The sequence below is a fragment of the Pristiophorus japonicus genome, chromosome 11, assembly GCF_044704955.1.
Source record: "Pristiophorus japonicus isolate sPriJap1 chromosome 11, sPriJap1.hap1, whole genome shotgun sequence".
Classification (NCBI taxonomy): Eukaryota; Metazoa; Chordata; class Chondrichthyes; family Pristiophoridae; genus Pristiophorus; species Pristiophorus japonicus.
Genome location: NC_091987.1, coordinates 30,312,082 through 30,328,808, shown reverse-complemented (window position 1 = coordinate 30,328,808; position 16,727 = coordinate 30,312,082). Strand labels below are relative to the sequence as shown.

Sequence of the window (16,727 nt, the reverse complement as noted above, 5' to 3'; positions counted from 1 at the left end):
TAGATTGCAAGTTCTGGGTTTTCTCTCATTCGCAAACCTGAAACTTGCGGGGGCCTTTTACAAAACTTCCCACGGAGTGCGCTGTACGTATGTTGCCATCGACATCGTAATTTCAGGCCCAGTAACTGTCGCCCTATTTTAGTGCTTAAAATGCAATTTTGATTAAAAACAAAAAACTAAACATTTTACACCACATTGCATTTTATCCCCAACATATACTTATCCTATATTTTTAACTTTAAGTTTGCTTTTTTCCATCTAATTCATCTTCACTAACACAAAAATCTTCTACTTACCTTATTTCTTCTTCCGCTTTGCTCCCATTATCAGTTTTGGAGGCGAGAGCAATTCTCAATAAATTGGATTTTGTTCACTTTTGTTTGAAAGCCTGGAAGATCAAGATTGAACTGGTCTCACACACAACCGATGGAACTCGATCAATCTTTTGATATATTTTTACACATGTAAAAGGCTCTGATATCAAGTGACTCTGGCCTAGTTCTCAGAGCCTGGTTATGGCATTGGAAGATGAATAAAAGTGTCAGTTTTCACCAGACTGAATTCAGTAAAAATGTTAATTTGTAATCTGCTCCAGGAAGTTATTCATAATCGAGGTTAAGGTAAAAAGGACTATTTCATTTATTCCATTGGATCATTATACCTCATGAATAGTTCACTAGGTTGATTCCAGAGATGAGGGGGTTGATTTATGAGGGAAGGTTGGGAGAGGTGATCTTATCGAAATGTATAAGATTATGAGGGGGCTTGATGAGGTGGATGCAGAGAGGATGTTTCCACTGATGAGGGAGACTAGAACTAGGGGTCATAATCTTAAAATAAGGGGCCTCCCATTTAAAACTGAGATGAGGGAATTTCTTCTCTGAGGGTTGTAAATCTGTGGAAGCTGGGTTATTGAATAAATTTAAGACAGAGATAGAGAGTTTCTTAACCGATAAGGGAATAAGGGGGTTATGGGGAGCGGACAGGGAAGCGAACCTGAGTCCATGATCGGATCAGCCATGATCATATTAAATGGCGGAGCAGGCTCGAGAGGCCATATGGCCTACTCCTGCTCCTATTTCTTATGTTTATGAATATTAAAATACAAACATTTTAAAATTATAATTTCAATGTAGATCTCTACTACTGCATTAATTCAACTGTTTTCCCTGACTAATCACTAGAAAATGAATCTTTTTACCCTATAATGAAGTGTTGGGAAAATGTATATTTTGGGCTTTAAGGAGCTCCACTTGTTCTTTAATCATTATGAATATTACTAATGAATTATTACATTTTCTTAATGTCCCTTGGAATTTATTTTTCTCTCTTTACCATTTTTATTTTTTTTTGTGGATTTGTCTTCAGTTTTGTTTTCTAATCTTTCTCCTTTCTTGTTCCCTGAAGTATTTTTGAAATATAGCAACTCCATTGCACAGTTACCAAATTGTTATGTCTAAAAGGTACATAGCCGATTAAAACCAGTGAGTAATATTCAATATCACAGCTGGTTGATACTGTTCAAGATAATGCTAGAAACAGAAAACGTGTTTCAGACTGGAATACTGTAGCAAATAAATGATGGGATTGCACTAATTTCTACTGAAGGTTGAAATTTTCAAATATGGACAAGTACCACTAATATCTGGATGATAAAGTACACAAGAACTAAGATAAATCGTCAAATATGTGCATGCACCTTTCCTCTGAGCATCTCGTATACAAATCTGTTGTACTAGGAAATCTGTAAAATCTATGAATATTATATGTGTGCAACAACACTGTTTAATGCCATCCACCTTGTTGAGACCATTCTGGAATTTTTGTATATGGAATTATGTTGCTGAAACTTCCTGTCTTTTTCTTGGTTACATTCATCTTTAACTGATAATTGAAATTAAAATAAGGAAGAATTTGATTGTGTGTTTATATATGGAACAAAAAAACTTGTTTTTAATTTCGGAAGCGGGATTGAGTAAATCTTCCGAAAATTTATGCAATGTTTTTACATTATTCTCTTTTATATTATAACTGTATTAAACAGTAATCTATGTTTGCTAACTTTTGAATTTTTATGTTTACAGTACCGATGGTTTACTTCCAGCAACAAGTCTACATGCCCACTATGTCGAGAGACGTTTTTTTGAGACATTTTGGCTTTTCTTCTGTTATTGTCGCTGCCTAGTGGAGTCTAGGAGAATCGCAGTCATGAAGCACAGTGCATCAGTCGAGGGCTTTATGACAAGTCAGAAAGTGGCAATATTTGAATATCACAGCAGAAACTGAAGTCTTTATGGTTAGCCTCTAATACCAAAACTGTAATCTTGGAATATTTGAGTCAACATTTAATAAAAAGCATCTGTAATTTTCCACAGTTAAATTTATCAATGAAATGAATGGCAATATATTATATAAATATAATTGCTTGCCCCCTTATTTTAAGATTTGGTCCCTCTTCGGCTTCCCCCCAATTTGTCTTTCTGGCTGTATCTATGTCTCCACTGGTGCTTCTGTGGATCAACTACTGGAAAATGCACGAGAGTGGCTTTAGAATGACTCCAACTTTTTTCTCCTCCCATATTGTGGGATAGTGCCTGGTCTCTACTCAGCAGTGGTTGATCAAACATGCAAACCATCACACCACCCGATAAAATATGTTGGTTTTAAAATCATTACTGTTAATTTCCTTGTAATATAAAATATTCTATGTAATGAATCTTGTTCAGTAGTAAAATTCTAAATAATGAACTGTAGTACTGTGTAGTGTTAATGAGTAATGCCTGCGCCAGTCAGTTTTGCTTTACCTATAGTTTATGTCTCTTTCCAACCTCATACAATAGTCACCTGTATACAGTGGTATTCATATCAAAATTATGATGACCATCAGTTTCTATTGATCATTGCAGGACAAACTGCCCCAGCTTTTTTCCTCCAGAACAAACAGTGGAAATATAAATTGGAATATGCATCACCACGATAACCTGTTTGGATGCAAGTACTGTCCAATCTCCTAATTCATGATGCTATAGGTAAAACTCAGCCCTAAAATATGGGATGCGAGGCAACGTATGCTTAAAGCGTTCATCTAAAAGCAGAGGTGTTAGCTCACTTATTTTAAATGCAATAGCATCCCTACTAACATAGAGAGAAGAATTTCAGATGCATGTATTAAGCTATCATGCATTGAAATCCTATGGCAACATTTTAGGACCTTCATTCCTTAGGATAGTTATAGGATTTTAAAACCAAAGTTGAATTTATATACCACCTTTCACATCTCTCAAACATTCCAAAACATTTCACATATAATATTACTTATGAAGTGGAATGACTGTTGTTATGTAAGCAAGTATGACAGACAATTTGCACATGGCAAAATCCTACAAACAGCAATTGGATGAATGTCCAGGTAACTTGTTTTGTTGGTAGCATTTGAGGTCGGAATGCTGACCAAAACACTTGGAGAATTCTCAACTTGTCTTTTGAATATTGCCACAAGATCTTCAACATCCACCTGAACTATGGGAAGAAGCAGATAGTGTTAACATCTCATCTTTTAACATCTGATATAAAGGACATGACATGACTTTCAACAAAATAGCACTTTCTTAATATTGCACTGAAATGGTGGCCTAGATTAGGTGCCCCAGTCTTGGCCTGGGACTTGGATCCACAACTTTCTGATTTAAATAGCAAGAGAGTACCAACTGAGCCAAGCTGACATAACACACAAAATTCCAACTAAACACATTTTTAGAAGTTTTATCTATTTTATTCCACTTAAACAAAATGTTGTAATCCTAATTCTAATCCACCAACAGTGAGATGTATAGTGATGAAGAATCCAGCTGTTGTGTGAAATAGGATGAGCAAGAGCTATGAACTGGAAACCCTATAAAATGCGCTCGGTGTGAACTTGCAACACATACACTTGTTCATGAAGTCTTTGAATGCACAGGCTCCAGATTACTTACCACTTAATGAAATGCATGATCAACAAACCTGCATCATTTCATTGGGGAGAGGAGCTTTTAACATACATATTCCAGTATCAGCATTTTAAAATTTATGGATTAAGCATCCATGCTTCTGAGAGATTTCTCATGAAACACTGCAGCTAATGTCTGTGTGTCACTGCTGGGCCAGAATACTGGTCATTGCTGGACAAGGAGAGAGAGCTGGCTAGAAGACTGACTGGACTCTGCACCAGAAGCTTTTGTGACGTAAAGCATTGCATTGTGTTTGAACTGATATTTACAATGAGATTAAAAATGTTAATTACAATAAGTAAATGTGTGAATATTAATTGAGGGTGTGATTAAAATCAGTATTTACTGACAAAACTAATTCAGATGAATCCTACTTTATAAAAGCTACTGGTGCAGTCTTGTAACACTCAACGCTTTTCGAGAAACCATATAAAACTCCCTGTAATATAACTCAGAAATATTTATGTGGAGCAACTAATTGGAAGTCATTTACTGTGAAAACCTAGAACTATAGTTCAAATAAGCCATGCAAAAATAAACCACAAAAGTGTTATCTGGAATTAAAAACCACAGGTATAGCCAAATCTTCGATAGCAAATGCTCCGCAACAGCAGAATCAACAACGCGGAGGTTGGAAACGGCGAGGAGCGGAGGTCGGAAGCTGCTTGGAGTGGAGTCGGGACCGACGAGGTTGGAAGCGGAGAGGACGGACAAGGCGCGGAGAAGTTGGAGCCAGAAGTCGAGCAGCATGTGTATTGGCACATGCATTTGGAGCCTAGTCTCCTGTTGTCTTGGATCCCCTTGCCACTGGACCAAGACCATGCTCCATCAAGCCCATGTGGTGGCTGGTGTGCAGCGGCCACCCCACGTTAAAATAATTCATGCACAGACATCTTCCACCGTTTAAAATGAGTTCATCAGTCACCTGATCCTCGACCCCGAGGGACTGCCTATGATGATGATGATGATGATGAATAAAAGTGACATTTTGCTGCACAGTCAGAAAGGATACAACTGGCATACCTACATATTTTAAATTCTTTTCAACTGGAATAAAGCATGATATTTGGACGGCAATGGATCCATACTTCACACCATCTCTATGGGTTGTTAAATGGATTTTTATTTTTGTTTCTAAATAGCATAGCAAGATTTCTACTAAAACAATTGATAGGACACTGAAATTTTTGATAGCCAAAATAAGTTTGAAGTACAATTCAAAAAATTACATAATTCACAATTAATTGCTTTCTATGTCGTTTAATGCTTTCATTAAAGTTTTTACTTGAAGGCCTCAACCTTTCCCAAAAACCTGGGCTTCAACTTGTTACTGTTCACATTTCTGTTCGTTGATGCAGTGTATGTAGTGTACCTTGTTTCCCAGCATACATTTGTACCAGTCTGTTGTGTACTAATGGAATATATTTATTTAGTTTCGACCAGTCTTTGCTCAGTTTGTCAATTTTTTTTTAATGCCAGAGGACAAATTTCCAAAGCATTAGTCAGGTAAAGATTAATCAAGTGCTTTTTTTTTAAAGAGGTTGTATATGTATCTGTGTGTGAGAATGAAAGATAATTACATTGTCCTGATTTTATACCTGTTGCAGCTTTTCCTTTTGTGTTCTATAAACTTCAGAAAGCAAATTAAGTTGAGAGATACCAAGTGTCTTTTCTCATTCTAAATTTAGTTTTTCAAAAACCACACATTGAATTTGACTGAAAGCCTACTCCTCTAATGATATCACCTATTTTTCTGACACAAAATATAAATATTCTAATTGCTGATACCTATGAAAAAGAGAGACAGACTTTCCTCATTCTCATTTGTTTTTTTTTTAAACATAGGCTTTGTTTGATTTCAAAATCCAATTTCAGAAAAAAGGCTAGGAAGGGATGGAATAGGTTGATTCCAGGATGAATTGGCCGCCTGCTTCTTGCCACCTGCCCATGTAGGGAGTGAAGGTGGAGTGGATGTAGTGTTAATGATGAGGTGAGCCTCCTTCATAAAGTGCAACATCGACACCTGTGAGTCCCTGGCTAAAGATCGCCCTAAGTGGAGGAAGAGCATCTGGGAGGGCGCTGAACACCTCGAGTCTCGTCGCCAAGAGCATGCAGAAAACAAGCGCGGGTAACGGAATGAGCGTGCGGCAAACCAGACTTCCCACCCATCCTTTCCTTCAACGACTGTCTGTCCCACCTGCGACAGAGACTAATTCCCGTATTGGACTGTACAGTCACCTGAGAACTCACTTTTAGAGCAAGTTTTCCTCGATTTTGAGGGACTGCCTATGATGATGATAGTGACAGTATAATGAGGAAAGGATATAGGGGTTAAGCAAGTAGTTCACAGGGTACAAATAGGGATGGAAATGAGGGAGTAGTAGAAAAGCAGAGGGGAAGTGAAGGAATAGAGAACGAGATGGGAGCAGTGAGGTGGAGGGAAGTATGAGTGATGGCCATGGAGGGGATGGGAAGGGAGCTGCTGAGGGCTATATTTTCACTGCAACCCCAATCAGTAAAATGCATTCTGGAGTTGTTGGCAACTTCTTTCTCTGCCACACCATATCACGTCGTCCAGCATCTACCATCTAAAAGGAAAGAAAAAGACAGTAGCATAAAGAAGTTATGGGGAGAAAAGCAGAAGGGGAAAAGAGAGACATAAGTATAAGATGGAGAGAGAAACAGAAACCACAAAGGTAACAGAAACAGGTGAGACACAGACCATATATAAAGATAGTATTAAGAAAAATAATGCCTTAATTAGAGTAGTTTTCAATAAAATGCAACGAATGTAACTTTTTAGATGAATCAGTATGAACTTCAGAATACAGGAAATTATACCAAATAAAGATAAAATCAAAGTTGGGGGATTAGAAAATAAAGCGATTACATTTCAGCACAGCTGTGTGCGATACATTAGTGGCTGGCGATGTACAATCTCCCTGCTCTGTGCTCCTGGCAGGCAGTTCCACACCAGGTGTACCAAAGTAGAAAATCTGTCATGTACTTAAGTACACCTACCCCTGGTAATAGAGTGAATGAATTTCCCCTCTCACTCACTTTTCTATTGCTCCATATTTTCTTTCTGTCGCTCCCTTTTTGCCTTTCTATCTCACTCACTGCCTTTCTATCTTTTCCTCACCTTCCTCCCTTTCTATCTCCCTATTTTCTTTCCATCTCTCCCTCATTCCCTTTCTCTTCGTTTCCCTCACTTCCTTTCCCTCCTCTTTCTTTATCCATCTTTCCCTTTCTCTCCCCTTCTCTGCCTTTCTGTCTCCTTTCCCTTGCTCACTTTCCCTTTCTCTCTCTCTCCCTCTTTCCCTTCCTAGCTCCCACTCTCCCTCCCTCTCTCTCTCTTTGCCTTTCTCCCACTTTCCCTTTCTATCTCCCACGCTCCCCCTTTCCCTTTCTCTCTTTCTCCCCCTTTCCCTTTCTCTCCTTTCCCTTTCTATCTCCCACGCTCCCCCTTTCTCTTTCCCTTCCTCTCTTTCTCCCACTTTCCCTTTCTCTCGCTCCTTCTTTCCCTTTCTATCTCCCACTCTTCCCCTTTCCCTCTCTTTGCCTTCCTCTCCTTATCCCACTTTCCCTTTCTCTCCCTCCCTCGTTCCCTTTCTCTCTCTTTGCCTTTCTCTCTTTCTCCCACTTTCCCTTTCCCTTCCGCTCTCTTTGCCTTCCTCTCTCCCACTTTCCCTTTCTCTCTCTCCTTTTTTCCCTTTCTATCTCCCACTCTCCCCCTTTCCCTTTCTCTCTCTCTCTTTGCCTTCCTCTCCTTATCCCACTTTCCCTTTCTCTCTCTCTCCCTCTTTCCCTTTCTCTCTCTTTGCCTTTCTCTCTTTCTCCCACTTTCCCTTTCTCTCTCCTTTCCCTTTCTATCTCCCCCTTTCCCTTTCTCTCTCTCTTTGCCTTCCTCACTCTCCCTCTCCCTCTCTCTCTCTCTCCCCTGCCCCCGCCCCCGCCCGGTTGCCTGGTAACGGTGCCGCTGTCATGGCGCCGTGTGGTTCTGGGCGGTTTTCGTGCATTCCCTCCGGGCCCTGGTGTGAGAAAGAGCTCAGGTACATGTCCGCCGCCTTTATTACTTGTTCGGGTTCGGGGACAATTTTGTTTTGGATAAAGTGCGATCGGCCTTTTCCTGCCCGAGCCACGTGGTGATTTTTTTATTTGGAGGAAATTAGAAATTCATGGGGAAGAAGCGAAGTGCAATAAATCTATAAACACTGACATAGTCGGCCTGGTGTAAAGGAGGAATCAAACCGCAGCAGCTAGTCTAAGCGTAAATGACTGTAAATAAAGTGTCACCGTAACTTCCAGTCCAAAGAGGCGCCCTTCTTTACTCATTGTCATTTTATGGGACCTTCTGTCTGCAGGTGTTTTTGTTTATTTTTATATATATATATTAAGAAAAAAAGACTTGGATTTAAATAGCACCTTTCACGACCATCAGACGTCTCAAAGCGCTTTACAGCCAATGAAGTACTTTTGGAGTGTAATCACCGTTGTAGGAAAAGTAGCATCCAATTTGCACACAAGCGAGCTTCTACAAACAGCAATGTGATAGTGACCAGATAATCTGTTTTTGTTACGTTGACTGAGGGATAACTATTGACCAGGACACCGGGGTTAGCTCCCATGCTCCTTTTTGAAATAGTGCCATGGGATCTTTTACATCCACTTGAGAGAGCGGACAGGACCTCGGTTTAACGTCTCATCGAAAGATGGCACCTTCAGCAGTGCAACACTCCCTCAGCACTGCACTGGCGTGTCAGCCTAGATGTTTTAATGTGCTCAAGTCTCTGGACTGGGACTCCAACCCACAACCTTCTGACTCAGAGACGAGGGTGCTACCAACTGAGCCACAGCTAACACTATATATATATATTTGAAATTAATTTCCTCTAAAGTCTTTGAGAAAAACAGGATCCATGGTATGTGTGTCTAACAGCAACATGGTCACTCAGTAAAATGATTCAAGGTCAAGGGTGGTTCAAACTTATTAACAGCACATCTTATCACTATACTCCCTTTAGGGCACTCCATGGGGGAATATTTTCTGGATAGTGGGATGCATGCCATCAATGTAGAACGTGAATTCAAAGCCTAAAAAATTGCATCCCTTTCACTGGATCCCCACAGGATTAGCGCAGCCTAATTTCATCCACCTTTTGGACAGATCTAAAGTACTGTTTATAATATGTTCATTTTAATATTGAAATTGTTAAATATATGTAAATAGAATTATTATGCAATTTCATTTTACAATACAGAAGGAGGCAGTTTAGCTCCTGGTACCACTTAGTTAGAGCAATCCAAACGAATCCCACTTACCCCACTCTCTCCCCGTAGCACTGTATCTGCTTCAAATCCTTAAAAAATGTGATGAGTTCTGCCTCACTCACTCCCTGTGGCAAAGCATCACATGCTCCAACAACTATGTGTAAAGACATTTCTCCTAACCCCTCCCCTCATTCTCAATGACAATTTTAAATTGATAGCCCCTCATTAACATTCCAAGCAGAGGAAATTGTCTTTTAATCTTAACACTTAAAAACCTCCATTGTAGCTCCTCTGAGCCTTCTCTGCTGTTGCGGAAATAGTTGCAGTAACTCATGTTTCTCCTCTAGGCTTATCACCCTAGCATCATCCTGATGAATCTATGGCTTTAATGCCCCATCTATAATGGGGCACCCAAATCTATGTGTGGTCTAACCAATGTTTTGAACAAGCTTATCATTACTTCTTTATTTATCTACCTGCACTTTCACTTTCAGCAAATTATTTATTTGAACCCCTAGCCATCTCTGCTCATCCACACCCTTCATTGTTTACCCATTGTGTGTAAGCTTCCATTTTTCCTTCCAAAATATATTACATTGCAATTTTGAACATTAACTTGCATATGCCATCTATCCCCCCCCCCCCATTCCACTAATCTATGTATGCATTCTTCATGACTTTTACAATCTTCACTGTTTGCCAAACTGCTTAACTTTGCATCATCAACAAGTTTTAAGAGTTGTTACATGTGTATAATTCCATATAATCTATATATCCTGAAAGCAAAATTGGACCCAGTCAAAAAAAATATTAAATTTGCCTTTACCAATTCCGTGCTGGCTTTCCTTGATTAACCAATATATTTCAAAATGCTCACTAATTTTATCTCAAATTTCCAACTTCCATTCGTGTGATCTATGCTCGTTAATATTGTACATGGTTCCCTCTCTTCAGGTATTGTCCTAGTCCCTTTTAAAACCACAGTCATCACCCCACTCTTGACACCTCTGTTCTTGCAAACTACTGCTCCACTCTAAACTCCCTTTCCTTTCCAAAGTCTTTGAATGTATTGTCGCCTCCAAAATCTGTGTCCATCTCTCCCTGTTTAAATCTCTCCAATCAGGTTTGCCATTGCACGGCATCAAAATGGCCCTGACCAAAGTCACAAACAACTTTCTGTGTGACTGTGATTTCCAGTATTTATAGCTTTTTTAAATCACTAGCTTAGTCAAGTTCTTTTTTTGAACTTTTGCATTTTGATGAAGAAATAGTTTCTCCCTAATAAGTTCTACAAGACGAATTTAGGGAGCTAGGAGCTAAATTAAAAATTAGGACCTCAAAAGTAGTAATCTCAAGATTGCTACTAGTGCCACGTGCTAGTCAGAGTAGGAATTGCAGGATAGCTCAGATGAATATGTGGCTTGAGGAGTGGTGCAGAAGGGAGGGATTCAAATTCCTGGGACATTGGAACCGATTCTGGGGGAGGTGGGACCAGTACAAATGGGACGGTCTGCACCTGGGCAGTGTTTGCTAGTGCTGTTGGGGAGGAGTTCAACTAATTTGGCAGGGGGATGGGAACCTATGCAGGGCGACAGAGGGAAGTAGAATGGGGGCAGAAGCAAAAGATAGAAAGAAGAAATGTAAATGTGGGGGGCAGAGAAACCCAAGGCAAAAAGCAAAAAGGGCCACATTATAGCAAAATTCTAAAGGGGCAAAGTGTGTTAAAAAGAGAAGCCTGAAGGCTCTGTGCCTCAATGCGAGGAGTATTCGGAATAAGGTGGACGAATTAACTGCGCAGATAGCTGTTAACGGATATGATGTAATTGGCATCACGGAAACATGGCTCCAGGGTTACCAAGGCTGGGAACTCAACACCCAGGGGTATTCAACATTCAGGAAGGATAGACAGAAAGGAAAAGAAGGTGGGGTGGCGTTGCTGATTAAAGAGGAAATTAACGCAATAGTAAGGAAGGACATTAGCTTGGATGATGTGGAATCAGTATGGGTGGAGCTACGGAATACCAAAGGGCAGAAAACGCTAGGGGGCGTTGTGTACAGACCACCAAACAGTAATAGTGAGGTTGGGGACAGCATCAAACAAGAAATTAGGGATGCATGCAATAAAGGTACAGCAGTTATCATGGGCGACTTTAATCTACATATAGATTGGGCTAACCAAACTGGTAGCAATGCGGTCGAGGAGGATTTCCTGGAGTGGTTTTCCAGACCAATATGTCGAGGAACCAGCTAGAGGGCTGGCCATCCTAGACTGGGTGATGTGTAATGAGAAAGGACTAATTAGCAATCTTGTTGTGCGAGGCCCCTTGGGAAAGAGTGACCATAATATGGTAGAATTTTTCATTAAAGTGGTGAGTGACACAGTTAATTCATAGACTAGGGACCTGAACCTAAGGAAAGGTAACTTCGATGGTATGAAACGTGAATTGGCTAGAATAGACTGGCGAGTGATACTTAAAGGGTTGATGGTGAATAGGCAATGGCAAACATTTAAAGATCACATGGATGAACTTCAACAATTGTACATCCCTGTCTGGAGTAAAAATAAAACAGGGAAAGTGGCTCAACCGTGGCTAACAAGGGAAATTAAGGATTGTGTTCAATCCAAGGAAGAGACGTATAAATTGGCCAAAAAAGCAGCAAACCTGAGGACTGGGAGAATTTTATAATTCAGCAAAGGAGGACAGAGGCTTTAATTAGGAGAGGGAAAACAGAGTATGAGAGGACGCTTGCTGGGAAAATAAAAACTGACTGCAAAAGCTTCTATAGATCTGTGAAGAGAAAAAGATTAGTGAAGACAAACGTAGGTCCCTTGCAGTCACGTGAATTTATAATGGGTAACAAAGAAATGGCGGACCAGTTAAACAAATACTTTGATTCTGTCTTCACGAAGGAAGACACAAATAACCTTCCAGAAATACTAGGGGACCGAGGGTCTAGTGAGAAGGAGGAACTGAAAGAAATCCTTATTAGTTAGGAAATTGTGTTAGGGAAATTGATGCGATTGAAGGCCAATAAATCCCCGGGGCCTGATAGTCTGCCTAGAAGTGGCCCTAGAAATAGTGGATGCATTGGTGATCATTTTCCAACAGTCTATCGACTCTGGATCAGTTCCTGTGGACTGGAGGGTAGCTAATCCAACACCACTTTTAAGAAAGGAGGGAGAGAGAAAACGAGTAATTATAGACCAGTTAGCCTGACATCAGTAGTGGGGAAAATGTTGGAATCAATTATTAAAGATGAAATAGCAGTGTATTTGGAAAGCAGTGACAGGATCAGTCCAAGTCAGCATGGATTTATGAAAGGCAAATCATGCTTGACAAACCTTCTAACATTTTTTGAGGATGTAACTGGTAGAGTGGACAAGGGAAGACCAGTGGATGTGGTGTATTTGGACTTTCAAAAGGCTTTTGACAAGGTCCCACACAAGAGATTGGTATGCAAAATTAAAGTACATGGTATTGGGGATAATGTACTGACGTGGATAGAGAACTGGTTGGCAGACAGGAAGCAGAGAGTCGGGATAACCGGTCCTTTTCAGAATGGCAGGCAGTGACTAGTGGGGTGCCGCAGGGCTCAGTGCTGGGACCCCAGCTATTTACAATATACATTAATGATTTAGATGAAGGAATTGAGTGTAATATCTCCAAGTTTGCAGATAACACTAAGCTGGGTGGCGGCGTGAGCTGTGAGGAGGATGCTAAGAGGCTGCAGGATGACTTGGACAGGTTAGGTGAGTGGGCAAACGCATGGCAGATGCACTATAATGTGGATAAATGTGAGGTTATCCACTTTGGTGGCAAAAACACGAAGGCAGAATATTATCTGAATGGCGACAGATTAGGAAAAGGGGAGGTGCAACGAGTCCTGGGTGTCACGTACATCAGTCATTGAAAGTTGGCATGCAGGTACAGCAGGGGGTGAAGAAGGCAAATAGTATGTTGGCCTTCATAGCTAGGGGATTTGAGTATAGGAGCAGGGAGGTCTTACTGCAGTTGTACAGGGCTTTAGTGAGGCCTCACCTGGAATATTGTGTTCAGTTTTGGTCTTCTAATCTGAGGAAAGACGTTCTTGCTATTGAGGGAGTGCAGCGAAGGTTCACCAGACTGATTCCCGGGATGGCAGGACTGACATATGAGGAGAGACTGGATCGACTGGGCCTGTATTCACTGGGGTTTAGAAGGATGAGAGGGAATCTCATAGAAACATATAAAATTCTGACGGAACTGGACAGGTTAGTTGCAGGAAGAATGTTCCCGATGTTGGGGAAGTCCAGAACCAGGAGACATAGTCTAAAGATAAGGGGTAAGCCATTTAGGACTGAGATGAGGAGGAACTTCTTCACTCAGAGAGTTGTTAACCTGTGGAATTCCCTACTGCAGAGAGTTGTTGATGCCAGTTCATTAGATATATTCAAGAGGGAGTTAGATATGGCCCTTACGGCTAAAGGGATCAAAGGGTATGGAGAGAAAGCAGGAAAGGAGTACTAAGGTGAATGATCAGCCATGATCTTATTGAATGGTGGTGCAGGCTCGAAGGGCCGAATGGCCTACTCCTGCACCTATTTTCCATGTTTCTATGCTTTATAAGCACCCATAATATAGAAAGAACAGAGAACTAGTTAGCTTCATGCTGTTGGTCCAACTTGGAGTATCACATCTGTTAGCGCATTGATTTGAGTGGTTAAATACATAAACAGCAAGAGGATAACTAAGGAAAGAGTAGTGTATATTAGAGACCAAAAAGGTAATCAGTGTGTGGAGGCGGAAGACGTGGGTATGGTTCGTAATGAATACTGTAGGTTTGTCTTCACAATAGAGAGCAACGATGCAGATATTGTAGTTAGGAGGAAGAGTGTGAAATATATGAGATAAACACCGTAAGAGAGGAAATATTAAAGGTTTAGCATCTTTAAAAGTAGATAAATCGCCAGGTCTGGACGAAGTGTATTCCAAACAGTTAAGAGAAGCAAGAGAAGAAAAAGCAGAGGCTCTGACCATCATTTTTTAATCCTCTCAGGCTACAGGTGTGGTGCCAGAGGAGTGGAGGGTAGCTAACGTACCGTTGTTTAAAAATGGATCAAGGAATAGATCATGTAATTACAGGCCAGTCAGCCGAACCTCGGTGGTGACAACATTATTGGAAAAAATTCTGAGGGACAGTATTAATCGTCATTTAGAAAGGCATGGATTAATCAAAGACAGTCAGCATGGATTTGTTAAGGGAAGGTCATGTCTGACTAACTTGATTGTATTTTTTGAGGCGGTAACAAGGAGAGTTGATGAGGGTAGCACATTTGATGTAGTGTACATGGATTTTAACAAGGCTTTTGACAAGGTCCCACATGGCAGGTTGGTCAGAAAAGTAAAAACCCATGGGATGCAAGGGAAGTGGCAAGTTAGATCCGGTGATCGTGAAAGGCACGACGTAAATTCAAGTCTTTAGTTAAAATTGGCTCAGTGAGAGGAAGCAAATGGTAAACATAGAAACATAGAAAATAGGTGCAGGAGTAGGCCATTCGGCCCTTCGAGCCTGCACCACCATTCAATAAGATCATGGCTGATCATTCCTTCAGTACCCCGTTTCTGCTTTCTCTCCAGACCCCTTGATCCCTTTAGCCGCAAGGGCCATATCTAACTCCCTCTTCAATATATCCAATGAACTGGCATCAACAACTCTCTGTGGCAGGGAATTCCACAGGTTAACAACTCTCTGAGTGAAGAAGTTCCTCCTCATCTCAGTCCTAAATGGCTTACCCCTTATCATTAGACTGTGTCCCCTGGTTCTGGACTTCCCCAACATCGGAAACATTCTTCCTGCATCTAACCTGTCCAGTCCCGTCAGAATTTTATATGTTTCTATGAGATCCCCTCTCATCCTTCTAAACTCCAGTGAATACAGGCCCAGTCGATCCAGTCTCTCCTCATATGTCAGTCCTGCCATCCCGGGAATCAGTCTGGTGAACCTTCGCTGCACTCCCTCAATAGCAAGAACGTCCTTCCTCAGATTAGGAGACCAAAACTGAACACAATATTCCAGGTGGGGCCTCACCGAGGCCCTGTACAACTGCACTAAGACTTCCCTGCTCCTATATGCAAATCCCCTTACTATGAAGGCCAACATATCATTTGCCTTCTTCACCGCCTGCTGTACCTGCATGCCAACCTTCAATGACTGATGAACCATGACACCCAGGTCTTGCTGCACCTCCCCTTTTGCTAATCTGCCGCCATTCAGATAATATTCTGCCTTCGTGTTTTTGCCCCCAAAGTGGATAACCTCACATTTATCCACATTATACTGCATCTGCCATGTATTTGCCCACTCGCCTAACCTGTCCAAATCACCCTGCAGCCTCTTAGCGTCCTCCTCACAGCTCCCATCGCCACCCAGTTTAGTGTCATCTGCAAACTTGGTGATATTACACTCAATTCCATCATCTAAATCATTAATATATATTGTAAAGAGCTGGGGTCCCAGCACTGCGGCAGTCCACTAATCACTGCCTGCCATTCTGAAATAAACCCGTTAATCCCGACTCTCTGCTTCCTGTCTGCCAATCAGTTCTCTATCCACGTCAGTACATTACCCCCAATCCCATGTGCTTTGATTTTGCACACCAATCTCTTGTGTAGGACCTTGTCAAAAGCCTTTTGAAAGTCCAAATACACCACATCCACTGTTTCTCCCCTGTCCACTCTACTAGTTACATCCTCAAAAAATTCCAGAAGATTTGTCAAGCATGATTTCCCCTTCATAACTCCATGCTGACTTGGACCAATCCTATCACTGCTTTCCAAATGTGCTGCTATTTCATCCTTAATGATTGATTCCAACATTTTCCCCACTACTGATGTCAGGCTAACTGGTCTATAATTACCCGTTTTCTCTCTCCCTCCTTTTTTAAAAAGTTGTGTTACATTAGCTACCCTCCAGTCCATAGGAACTAATCCAGAGTTGATAGATTTTTGGAAAATTATCACCAATGCATCCACTATTTCTATGGCCACTTCCTTAAGTACTCTGGGATATAGACTATCAGGCCCTGTGGATTTATCGGCCTTCAATCCTGTCAATTTCCCTAACACAATTTCCCGCCTAATAAGGATATCCTTCAGTTCTGCCTTCTCACTAGACCCTCGGTCCTCTAGTACCTCGGGAAGGTTATTTGTGTCTTCCTTTGTGAAGACAGAACCAAAGTACTTGTTCAATTGGTCTGCCATTTCTTTGTTACCCATTATAAATTCACCCGAATCCGACTGCAAGGGACCTATGTTTGTCTTCACTAATCTTTTTCTCTTCACATATCTATAGAAGCTTTTGCAGTCATTTTTTATGTTTCCCGCAAGTTTCCTCTCGTACTCTATTTTCCCCCTCTTAATTAAACCCTCTGTCCTCTTCTGCTGTATTCTAAATTTCTCCCAGTCCTCCGGCTTGCTACTTTTTCTG

General features: G+C 41.0%; 2 protein-coding genes across 4 annotated transcripts in view; both read left to right on the top strand.

Annotated features, from left to right (window-relative positions):
- The window catches only part of ltn1 (listerin E3 ubiquitin protein ligase 1), a 150,686-nt gene extending 146,381 nt beyond the window's left edge, over positions 1-4,305 (top strand). For both annotated transcript variants that reach the window (XM_070893306.1, XM_070893305.1), the window contains exon 30: positions 2,085-4,305. In XM_070893306.1, the coding sequence (XP_070749407.1) occupies positions 2,085-2,147 (63 nt within the window). In that variant the 3' untranslated portion in view covers positions 2,148-4,305. The remainder of the gene's footprint in view (positions 1-2,084) is intronic.
- Positions 4,306-7,952: 3,647 nt separating this feature from the next.
- The window catches only part of c11hxorf58 (chromosome 11 CXorf58 homolog), a 47,085-nt gene continuing 38,310 nt past the window's right edge, over positions 7,953-16,727 (top strand). The window contains exon 1 of one of the 2 annotated variants that reach the window (XM_070892887.1): positions 7,953-8,041. In XM_070892887.1, the coding sequence (XP_070748988.1) occupies positions 7,974-8,041 (68 nt within the window). In that variant the 5' untranslated portion in view covers positions 7,953-7,973. The remainder of the gene's footprint in view (positions 8,042-16,727) is intronic. The other variant, XM_070892886.1, reaches the window with a different exon arrangement.